Here is a 13,343-nt window from a genome sequence, read left to right as displayed (position 1 = left end):
TTGTATAAAAAAAAATACGAATGCTAACCTAATGTAAACGATTCTATCGATAAATTTGTTTCCACTAGTCTCTCGAGTAGGTATTTTATTGCCATGCATACACCCTTAGTCATAAAAACGTTAAAGCTCACATAAACCTATTTTAGCTATTGAACTGTTTTGTCTCTTTTTTCTATACAAAATTTCGAATGTGAAAGGAAATGACAAAACAGTTTAATAATTAAAATAGGTTTATAGAAGATTTTAGTAGTTATTAATAAGAAAGGTAATCTACTTATAAGTAAATTGTGGCAGCTACCTGGTATTTGCTAATAAAATGTAACTATAAATAATTAATTTATAGTTATATTTTTATAAAACTAAGTATGTGCTTAAAAGTTTAATATATCCAAAAGATATAAATATATGTGTTAATAATATTTGATATTAATATGGATTTACTGATATGAAATATAATTTTATTCATCAAGTCAAATTGAACGTCGTATTATTGTGTGGCGTTCAAAATGAGTACCTAATTTCCATTATAATCAGGTAACTTAATCTAATGTGTGTACTACATATTACTTACTAGATATATACTGTATAAATTATGTTTAACATTCATCTGTATTAAGTAAATTATGTATTCTATGTTATTAAGATGATTAATCTGTCTAGAATATTATATATACTGATGATATATATGGATTATTAATATTGATGCTTATTATTGTAGGTTTTAACTTTATCCTTGTTAATCCTATTAATATTTTTATAATTGTGAAAGTTTATACAGTTGTATATTACTCAAACATAGTTAAACTACTGAACAGTTTAAAATGAAATTTAGATCATAAATAACCTGGAACAATATACCTACACAGGATACCTAGATATAAAAACCTAGTATTATAAATATTTTGTTTTTTACCTCCAGACCATTTAAATCTTCAACTGAAGGTGATAAAATTCGACAGACACGTACCTATTTTTATGATACTTAAAGTAGCTTTGTAGTGACGACAGATAAGTAAATTTGTTAACGGAAAATAATCACTTCGGTAAAGTGCACGAAGTCGCGAGTAAAAACTAGTATTAATAAAAAGTTCGTAGAAAAAATAACCGCTAGCCTTTTATGCGTCGTGTTGTCGTATATCCTTTTATCGAACTGACAAAATCTCATTCAACCCTTTATCTGGGCCTCATTATTTGGGACAAAGCTCCCATTCTGCTAGGTGTGAGCGAGGGTTTCTTCAGAGGGCACTGAATAGCTCACAGCTCTTACAAGATTATTGTGCGAGGTGTCGTAGATTTTGTTGGCGTGCGCGAACACGATTCGAGACGGTTATTCAATTGTAAAGATTAGATCGCGATGTCAGGCGAAGGAATTAGCTTAGTTGAACTTTCAGAGGATTTTATGTTGGTATTGGATTTTTTAAATTTATAAATATATTTATAATTGTATAAACGTTTAAAGTAGAAATTTTTGTTAAAAGAACCTCCTATGCTGTACATAACATAATTAAGTTCCAACTGATGTGTTTTTTCTTTATTTTTAAACGAATTTACAAAATTATGAATTAAGAACTTTTTCTTTTACAAAGTCGCATAAAATAAATAAAAAAATACATGATGTCTTAGCCAATTTTGAATGGAATTAAATACTTTTTTTTCAAAAGATTGTATAGAATAGAACAATGAACAAATGAAAATAACAATGAACAAATAATTGACTCAACCATAAGACAATCTTCTGATAATCAATAATAATACAATTGAAAAATCGATTGATTGAATGTTTTGATTTGTTACCTACTGAATTAGATTACAGAGTGTTTCTAAAATTGTTTCAACAAAACTTGCTTATCTTTTCATTCTATTAAAAGTGGCTACTCCTGTTTTGTTCTCCTTTTCATTTTGTCACGATTAAAGTAATTTTATTACAGAACAAACAAATCAGAATTTATTCATTTCAAGTAATAATATTTATAATTCCACAATTTTAGTTAGGTATTACAAAATATAATCGAGAATAATGAGTAGGTAATAAAGTATTTATTTTGTATCTTCTAATAGTGATAAAATATTAATATTATTATTATAATACTAGAAAGAAATATCCTTGCATGTTGCAAAATTTTAGATTACCTACTCTCTCCATCAAATTTGGTAGTGCATTAATACAGTATTACCTATTATAAAATGAATCATAAAAACACTCATCTAGACACAAATGTGACAATATAGTAAAAAAATTACAATATTTTCAACTAATAAATTAAATCTATTTATAGTCAGCTTGTAGTTAGATTTATAGAGAATTGATATCTTTTTCATTTCTTATTAGACTTAGATCTGTAGGTACTTAAACTAATTAATAATTAGTTAATTTTAAGTTAAGTCCCGATTGTGTATTTAAAGTCATCAATAGTTTTGTCGTCCACTATGAAATTATAAATGCAATGCAGGAGAGCAATTATGTTTTGTTTTCATAAATTTTTAATAAATTCTACCCAGTAAGAGTCATAAAAAGTATTATTATTAAAAGTACAGTAAAAGTATTATATCATTTATATAGAAAATGTTATTTAAAGCAATAAATAGAGTACTTCCTTCAAGTCTCCAGGTAGGTATATCAACTTTTACCCGGTGAACGGTTTACAGTAAAGGCAACGATAAATGTAGAAAAGTATGTAAGTATGGGAGTTAAACAACTAACTGTGTTATGGCTTAGGTAAATTTTTTACTATACAATAGCTTTTTGATTATTACTTTATATGCATGGATTACAGAAATAGGAGAATCAATTAAATTGACTACAAAATATACCAGTTTTTAAATTAAACCAATTCAGGAATACAATAGTGAAAATCGTATCAAATTTGGTATAGTAGTTTTTACGTGATGCCGCAACGGACATAAAGACAGACGAAATTTCTAAAAATTATTGTATAGATTTCTATTGCTCTTCTTTATGTCTTTGCATTAATTTTTCCTAAATTTCTCATGTAAAAGTGTACATGCAAAAGTGTTCTTCTTAAAACATTATCAACGCCTGCGGTCTCCAATCTGCCTGCCAAGCGTGGCAACTACTGGCAATATCTTACTTATCATATTATTAAGATATCTTATAATTTCACTGATCGCAGCATTCATATTATATAGTTTAAATAATTAATAATATAAAACAATCACAAACATTGGGACAAAAAGGTTAACGAATATTAGCATTAAATCGTTTATCTTCTACTGGCATATATATTAAATAGTCTTCCTATATCTTTTTATCGAAATACTTAATTATGCATAAAAGAAATAATTTAAATAAAAAAGGTTTTTGTGATAATTTATTTAATTAAAGCTTTTAACCGCGACTTCGTCCATGAGACCGAAATATGTTTACTGACAGGGAGAAAAAGTAGCCTATAACCATCTCTAGAATCCCTTATCTATCCCTATAACAAATTTTATCATAATCTATTCAGTGGTTTAGACGTGAAAGCGTCACAAACACACTTTCGCATTTGTAATGTTATTTAGATGTACGTCTTGTTTTTAAATGACTAATTCAAAACATGATATAGGTACTAATAATATTTTATAATTATGCAAGAAGATTTAGTATTTCCTTTTGTACATTTATATAAAAAAAAAACAAAAACCTAAATCAAATGAAAATCTTTAATAAAAAAAAAGCACATTATAAGTGACATTACGAAACGGGTAAAGATTAATTCCACGTACCAGAAGATCTTCACTGATCTATTATAAGGGTTACGAGTTATCTTTGTTCTAATATATAACATATAAGAACAAAGATATACAACATAACTATCTAAAGTCAAATAGATATTTATCAATATTATTGCTGACATACCTACGTAATAGGAACCTATACCAATATACTGTAATTTCAATAATCACAGGCATATTTAAAGAAGGGGAAGGTTTGTGCCCGTCTAAGAATTATCTACCCACCTCAGGATACGGGAGTAGTTCCGCAAAAACGTATTTGAGAATACCACATATACCTACATACGCCTTTCATAAGGCGCAAGGCTTTCCTAAATAATAATCTTAAATACACCAACGAGACCAATACTTTTGTCTAACAGGAAACACCTCATATCCTATTGGATAAATAGTGGGATGATAAAGGTTGTTAGTGGGGAAGGGATTGTTAGTAATCCGGATTACCAGTCGCATTGCTAAGAATATACCCTTACAGGACGACCTCGCCGTAGTCCTCCTGGAAACCATCGTGCTGAATTCCAGGTGTATTCATCACGATGGGCTAACTGATCAGTTAACTGCCCTTTCATTCTTACTTATCATCTCTCACTGATGCCCTACCAGGGTATACTGTTAGCGCAGGCGGAGTTACCATTCCACTATCATCCATTAAAAAAATAAGGGTTGTTATGACTATGCTACCAGAAGGAGACTTTGTATAAAAGTCGATTGCTTGGGTACCTCTGTCCCATTCGTGTTTCAACCGTGAAGCAGTTGTGTTTCGGTTTGAAGGGTGGGATATGGCGTGAATTTACAGGGTACAGAGGAATAACACCTGAGTCCTCAGGAATGGTAACGTATTGGGGGTATCATGTGCGCGAAACAGTATACTCTGTTATGTTCACGGTACTGCTCATGTCTATAGGCGACGATTACCACTTTCCATCAGGTGGACCGTCAGCTTGTTTGCCATTATAAGTTGTATAGAAAAAAAAATGCTTACCTATGCTTATAGACAGAATTACGCATATTGAACGTACTTAGTGCAAGCTGAGTCTATACTCTATAGGCGTGTTCGTACTGGCGAGCAACAACGCATAATAATATTATTAATTGACGCTCTGAGCGCGCATATTGTGCGCACTCTTTTGTCTACAGTGGGTTTGCAGCTTTGCAGGGTGACCACTCATTGGAGCATACTGTTTCTACTATGTCAATATAATTTCAATCTAAATTTAAATTCTAAAATATCATAAAAATCAAGGCCTCCATTAATTATGAGTATGATTTTCTTGGATGTTTAACAGGTAGCATCTGAATGAAATTTTTTTACCGTATACAGCGTGCTAATTTTGTGTTTCATAATATTTCTACTGAAACATGATTTTTTTTCATTCGAATTAGATAGAAATATCCTGTATGAATGTAGGAAATGGCCCATTTAGATTCAGAATATCATTTAAAATCATACAGCCATTTAAGCGTTATTTAGGAACAACAAATATCCAACGTATTTATAAATATTCACATTTGTACCTTAAATAAGTAGGATCGAAAACAAAAATTTCGACATTTGCTGATGTACAAGTCTTATTTCTTAAAAGTGAGAGTTTACTATCGATTTTATAGATGGCAACCCTAAACGTTAATTCAGAAATGATTGGAATAGGGTTACTAGTAATTATAAATCGTTTTTATACAAAAGTAAATTAATACTTATTTTACCTACTTACCTACCTAAACACTCATTTAGAAAATATTTTAGACTATATTTTTCATAGTACATTAAAGTCAAGACATTAAAAAGTGTTGATAGATAGGTAATTGTTATATCATCAACAATTTACGTAGAATCTTTTGAGTAACAATTCATGGAATAAGATCATCATCATCATCATCATCATCATATTAGCCATTAACAGTCCACTGCTAAATACAGCCCTCCACGATAAGGGGTGTAGGAATTAAATATAGAATAGCTTAGAGCAAGTTCTTTGTGCCGCTATACTGATCATCAAATAAAAATTGTGAACAATTTTGATAGAAAATATAAGATTAATTAAAAATAATAAAAGAGCTTCATTTGCACATATCAGGCACGACGTTTCCCGTCGGTCGGTCGAAGACAACGATCACGACATACAGTGAATCCCGAATACTTTTTTTTGTTTTACTACTTTTTTATTTATTTGTCTTAAAGTGTATTTTAAATGAACAATAATATTATTGAATAATCCGATTTTGTAATTTAAGAAGTAAATGCATAGATGCAATGTCTTTTGACACATTATTAAATAGGTAAGGAGGGAAAATTTATTGATATAGATAGTCTGTAAAAAGATTTGAGCTATGTCAGAAAAAAAAAACAAAAATTCATCTTTGTAATACAAAATTATACAACAGATAGAAGTATTTAAACGAAAACAAAAACAGAATACCTGCTGCAGATGTAGTACATGACTATTTTTGTTTTTATGTATAAGCAGGTAAGCACAGTCCATTCATTTAGTTCCCACAACCTTAGATACCTACTTATCCTCAGAGATATCTAGCTTATCTAATGAACAATAAGTCGCAAAAATAATTCCTCATGTACTCTACAGAAAAATGTTTTACACTCTGACTAAAATTTATACAAATCGTTTAAAATAAGACCAAACCATATATACCTACTAATTAAAGTTAAGGAAGTGGATACAATACACTATAATACGACAGAGTTAGACATAATATGGTATAGTTTTTAAAATCCTACTTAGGTATGAAAATAAACAATATATCAAACATTTGATAGTAAGTTACGCAATTATATGTTAGGAATTATAAAATAAATTTATAATTACTTATTTTAACATTCAGTTGCTTATAAAAATATAATATTATAAATATATAGGTAAAGTTTTATTCACGCGCATAACACGTCGTCGTAATCCGAACCGCGCGCGACGGGCGTTGCGTCGTGTTGCGGCGTGCAGACTCGCTCAAAGCTCACAAAGGCAGCATTGTCTCACAGACTAAAGACGCTAATTATAAAGTGAAAAAAGCCTAATTAAACGCGCATAATGAGCCCTCAGCCGTCGCCGCGACAACACTAGTTTAACACAAAAGCTCTAGAAGAGTTAGCTCAGTAGTGACGTAGAGCAGAAAGAAATATTGTCAATTAAATTTGGAATTTAAGAGATACCTAAATGTTGATAGTTGTGATAGACTGCACTTGTTAGGTTTTTTTTTGTGAAAGAGTAGGTTCAAGATCTTCAACTACATATATGTTTTTGTCATTTTTATTTGAATTAATATTAACAGTAAGGGTCCTAATTAAGCGTTAATTCTATCCACCAATTCAAATAATAACTAACTAATATATATAATTCGTAAGTGATTGTGAGAACTACCTATTTTAACGCCCATGTGATTTTAGACGTTTAAATTAATACAAATAATGTTAACAGAGATTTGAAAAAGTAACTGTTCAGTTTCTTGCGGGCTCTTCTTAACAGATAACTATTTTCTGAATCCTGCATTCATAAAAATCGATTACGATTTAAAAGTGCTTGTAAAGAAGTCTACAAAGATGATTTGATGATTTGCCTCGTAGGTGTTTAAACACGTACCTACTAGATATCTAATACTGTGCTTTCTGAAATATTGAACGTCACTAATTTTGAATAATTCTCCCAATTTAAAACATGAGTAAATTAAATGATAAATAATTAATAAAACGTTACTAATTCTATTTAAGTACTTACCAGGTGGTGGATGGAGTAGTGGTGGGCCAGGCAAAAATGCTGCAGCCACAGCTGCTTGGGCATTGAAAGCAGCGGCATACGCAACTCGGCTGGCCACAGATGCTGGCAGCTGGAACTGAGGCGTGTATGGTGCTCGAGACTCTCTACTTTCTGACAAATTTAGCACTCTATCGTTGTCCCGGTTTTCAAAATATCGTTCTCTAGAGTCTCTGCTATCTGAAAGACCTAGGAGCTCCTGTATAGCAAAAGGTGAGCGCTGCGGCGCCCGCGGCGCACTTGTATTAGCGCTCATAGCTTGCATCTCTTGAGCTATGTCTTGAACAGCTTGCAAATCATATGTTTATTTTATTTTTGTTTATTATTTTGGTTGTCTCAATTTTTCCGGCTGTATTTCCATTTTTCGTACTTTATTATTAACAGTACATAGTTATCACAATTTTCAATAGGTTGTAAGTACTTATGTGTTTATACCAAATTTTAATAAGTACAAAATTTTATAATTGTTGTCTGTAGATTTAAAAACGCACTTTCTTAAAAAATCTAATTTATTAACACTTATTTATATTTTTTTATCTATTTAATATCTAATAAAATTTATATTTATGGTAATAAAATTAGACCGAAATTGATAGGCCAAATTATTAAAATAAAAAATATCCGTATTTAATTTTCCATGCGATGGAAAAATTGCGGAAAATCGTCTGATATTGCAATGTGTAACGTGACACAAGCACTCGCCGCGACGTCTGGAGCGCTTCTGCCCGCGGCGCCGCCCGTTTTGTTGTAAAAACGAGAAAACCCCCCTTGGAATACTCGCGAAGCACACTGGCTGCCGAATCGGCCTAATTCACTTTCCCGCGCGTACACCGCACGACCTTTCCGAACTGAAGCTAGGATACAGCACTCAGATTAACAACGACGCTCTTCCCCCCTGCTACGGGTAGGATACGACGTTCTCAAACTGGTCCGCGAGACCCCCAACCCGCGCAGGCGGAGCCTACTAATAGCCAATACGGATATTTTGTTACCGCACTCTATTGGCCAGATTTCTTCGCCACGGGCACGCCTACTCAACATTCTGCCACCTGAAATAGGACTGTGGATAATAAGCGTTAAATTCTAAAGTCAGTCGCGGTATTGCAGGTTGATTTAATTTTGATTAATTGTAAGAAATGAATAGATCCGCGGTCGAGGGAGACGGCGGCCGCGCGTCTAATGCAGGGGGCGCGAGTCCAGCGCTCGGCCGGTATTATTCGCGAGCACACACCGAGGCAGGTGGATTGGCGCGTAATTTCGCTCTTAGCGCTCGGTGCACATTGTGCCTTATTGTTTTACCTCCGCCTGTCTCAATGACCTTCTGTTACTCATATTAATTTCGACGTCCGTTTTCTGTATAATGCTTCATTCTTAATTATTATTGCTCGTATTATGCGTACCAATTCGTAACGTAATATGAGTAAATAATACGTAGGTAAGTAGGAAAATAAAAATTGAGTACATTTAAGTCCTCCATTTTTTTTATATTAATTCAATAGATGGCGTTTTAATTCCTAAGGTTTTAAATAGGTGTCCCTATGTATTGTACATAGTTATATAAAAGTAACAATTAATTATTAGTGATTACTACAATGGTATTTTATACAAATATATAGATATTATTGTATTTTTTATAGTATATAATAGGACATCCTTATCAATTGGGGCATCGGATAGTTTTCCATTTTAATTAGCATAAAAATATACTTTTATCGACTACAGAAATCGTTAACCTTGGTTTTAATTACCGTTCAATTTTAACCTTTTTATTAAGGTTAACTGTAAAAGTTACTGAGTTAACTAAGTAGGTAAGTACCTAACTATTTGGTATAGGGAAAGAAGGATGTTTTCAAATCTCCATAATTACCATTACATACTACTTACAATTGTTTGCCACCTTTGAGGTAGGTATAAAAAAAAAAACTTATTTTGTAGATAGGTAGAGTATTTTCTAACCTATAATAATAAATATATAATTAAACTATAAATTAACATTAAAAATGTCAGAGTACACATTACAATATTTTTAATTAAATTATATTCTATAAATATTTATATATCTAATGTATAATTAATTAGGTATAAATATGTATATCAGCAAACAAATTTCATTTAACTCACTTTATAAAGAATAAAGAACCAAAAGAAATTATAATAGTCTCTTTAACAGATTAGTTTCAGAAATGAGTTTGAGAATTTGAATACCTAGTTTAGATACCTGAAGAGAAACTATACTACATACCTAAATGTAGATATACCTAGTCATGAGGTGAATAATGTATAACTAATAAAATTAAAATGCTCTTATATCCATTCTATTTAAAAGAGGAATTACATAAAGAATTTTAATATATTTTACTTTCAAAGTTTTTATCTGTAAAAAACTGGCCAAGTGCTAATCTGTTCTGTATGTAAATTTTGAATGGATAAACTGAAAGAACAAATTTAACTTTGCGTTAGAAAACTGTTGTTTTCAAATATTGAGATAAGTTGCGGTTAATTTACTAACTTATAATAAGGGTATAACAAATAAAATTCTAAAATTATTTTTTTATGTAACTTTACTATACGATATTGCTTTTTGCTAAATTTCATGAGTTTAGATCAACAGGAAGTACCCTACAATAGCTTCTGATTCTCTTGCAAACGTCATAATATATATGCTATAAACAGCCATATCTGATGACTGCGTTGACTTCGAAGTTTGATGTTTTTACAACTTCAAAGAATTGTAGACTTAAGTTTTTGATATTAATTTCAGCTTGATTCTTCCACGCATTTTTGAGAAAAGGATCTTGACAGATAAATAGACAATAAAATGATCCTAAAAGGGTCCCTTCTTTTGAGGTAGACTGTTCTCTATTCTATCCTGTGTTGTAAAAAAAAAAAAAGGTATGGAATACTAAAAAATGCAGTAAATATCAAATATAAAATACATGCCTAATTGTATAATTGGCAATTGTTTAATTTAAATGTAAATATAAGTCAGAGGACTGAAATAAATAAAATGTGAACTTAATACAAAGTAACCCAAAATTCGTCATATACAACCAGTTTTAAATACAACTATCATATCTATCATATCAGATTTTAATTTTAAAATTTCAGTTATAACAAAAAATTGAAAATTGAAACTCTCCACTACCCAAAAGATCTACTTATCCTAAAAAAATTAGAACTTAAAAAAAGACTAAGATATCGTGTGAACCATCATAATGTAGTGTGAATAGCACAAGACGCGCTGGAACTGTCAAGAGGACAATGCGACACGATGGGCTGTTTGTTTGCGTGTCCGTGCGATCAAAACATGCGGTTTGTATATTGTGGAGTGTAACGCGAAACGTGTGGATCACATGTCGCGCTAGCATTCACTGTGAATGTACACTAACACCTACATATTTTTAGTATATAATAACTAGCGACTCACCCCGGCTTCGCTCGAGTATTAGGGATTTGCAATAATATTATGGTAAAACGTATAAAATAAATACTAATTTAGATACTTGCTTTTAACAGGTTGAATGTTGACGACGAATAAAAACCAAACTATATTAAAATAATTACAAGAAAATAGTCTAATATTTTCAACTAACTGAAATAAAAGGTCGAATTTACTAGAACAGACGATTCAAATATAGTTTCGTGTGTTTACTTAAAATTTTATCAAAAAATATTCTTATCTTGAAAACTAATATGACGTTAACCAATAGATGAATTGAATTTGAATTTATCACGTATTATCAGGTGTCTTTAAATATAAAAACGGCAACAGCTATGTGTACTCGTATGTGTGTATTGTAATTTGTGTGCTGTAAGTAATGCAAATAAATTATCTATCTTTCTAACAGCAATCATCACGTAATAAATTTAATAAGATCATAACTTGAGTAACCCTTTTAAGGTCTGTTAAAGAAATAATCAAAAAATGTTCAAAATTGAGAATGACGGGATACATACAAAAAATATAAACGCACAATATAAACTATTACGAGTAGGTACTTTTGCAAGGCACTTAAAAAGCAAAAGTTTGCTCAAAATCACCAGTTTATATAGGTACTTACTTACCTAAGTTAAATAGTGGATTTATAAAAAAAATACCTATGTACGATTGAAGGTGATTTTCTTTGGTATCATAGATTTATAAATATAATAGGAGTTACTTTTCTTCCATTCTTGAATTTCTTTTTTTCTTTACATTTATGAAAGCAAATAAGTAACACTTTGTGGACTCTATTTTATTTAATTCGAAGGGGGGAAAATTTAGATAAAGTATTTTTTTCATGTTCACTGTTTTATAAAAATAATGTATATTTCTAGAATTCTTCCTTTTCTATTACATTTAAAAAAAAAAAGTAATAAGAACATTTTATGGACTCTAACACGAATAGAAAAAGCTATAATACTATACTCATTTAATTATATATTTTTTTCTAAATAGAGTAACAATTCAGTTCATAGGTTACAATTTAAAGAATCTCTCTATATAGAAATGCAAAAATAGTTTCTCTAAAAGTCTGTTCAATTTGTTATTTTTTATACCAAACACGAAAATACTGATGCTTCGCCTATATAATGATCGGAGAAACAAAATGATAATTTATTATATGCCAACCGTCGACTAAATAAAACAATAAATATCCTACTAATATTATAAATATGAAAATTAAGTTTCGTTAATAATAATTACCCTAATTAAACTAAGCAGGCCTATTTTAAAATTTTAATTGCTTTTGAGCCCTCTAGCAAAAAACCATTAGGTATGAGGCCTTTAGGTATGAGGCCTTTTCAATGAAAAAAGGATTCATCAAAATCTATTTAGATTTAATAAAAAAATCGTCTAACGTACTAAATAAAAATACAAACATATTAAGAATATCCGTGTATTCAAGTCATCAGTTATAAAAATCACAAAAAGATATTATTATGTATTTCATAAGCATCCCACTAATTTATTTATTTTTAATTAATTAATTTATATTTTTAATTTATTTATATTAAATACACAAGTAAGATGCACATAGATTATAATAAATTTATTATTAAAAATTATATTAATATTAAAAAAATTAAACATTATAAACATAAAAATAGCATTAAAATGTAATAATTTAATTTTAATAATTGTCAGTGATTCTATAATTTACGAAGATCTTTGAAAATTTTTGGGGTTTTAGTTTTTGTTTATTTATTAAGTAATAAATAAACAAACCACCTTACTAATAATATAATACAGCTCTATATTAATAACACAGCTGAACAAATAAGAATGAAATTCGATTTAAATTAAATACCAGACATACAAGCTATATGTAATATAACTTATGTATTACATAAAAGCTATATGTAATATATAACACATAAGTTACATTTCATAATAATTCACGCGGACGGTTCTACAGAATTCAGTTATTACTTATTCTAAATGTGAATGTTTGTGAAGAAGTGAAATGATAAATATGCTTAGATTTTAATTTCTCAATCATAAATATAAAGAAAGGTTTTTATCTTTTCCAAATAATACAAAATTTATTTTTTTTAATAATTATAATTGTAAACTATGACTACTCTTACTTTAGGTGGATAATATTTTATTTATTGAATGATTCTTGTTTCGTTGACTATTAGGTAAATCTCGTCTCTAAATTTCATTGGTGAAAATTTCTTACACAAAATTTGTTTATTTTATAATACTTACTCCTAATTTCTTTTTATTTCTTTCTGCTGTATAAACATTTATAATTTGTCTGATTCTTTAAAAAATAAATATTATTAAAATAGTACAAAAACTACTGAACTGGCTGTGATAAGATTTTCATAGATATATTCAGAAAAAGTGTGAAAAACCTA

At 29.8% G+C, this 13,343-nt stretch overlaps 1 protein-coding gene across 3 annotated transcripts in view; it reads right to left on the bottom strand.

The window, feature by feature from the left end:
- Positions 1–8,312, bottom strand: part of LOC116413233 (visual system homeobox 2-like) — a 153,165-nt gene extending 144,853 nt beyond the window's left edge. For all 3 annotated transcript variants that reach the window (XM_052894713.1, XM_052894714.1, XM_052894715.1), the window contains exon 1: positions 7,461–8,312. In XM_052894713.1, coding sequence (XP_052750673.1) covers positions 7,461–7,761 — 301 coding nt within the window. In that variant the 5' untranslated portion in view covers positions 7,762–8,312. The remainder of the gene's footprint in view (positions 1–7,460) is intronic.
- Positions 8,313–13,343: the final 5,031 nt, after the last annotated feature.

The sequence above is a fragment of the Galleria mellonella genome, unplaced genomic scaffold, assembly GCF_026898425.1.
Source record: "Galleria mellonella isolate WM207_F2 unplaced genomic scaffold, CSIRO_AGI_GalMel_v1 utg23, whole genome shotgun sequence".
In the NCBI taxonomy this organism is placed as follows: domain Eukaryota; kingdom Metazoa; phylum Arthropoda; class Insecta; order Lepidoptera; family Pyralidae; genus Galleria; species Galleria mellonella.
This window is presented reverse-complemented; position numbering and strand designations above follow the sequence as displayed.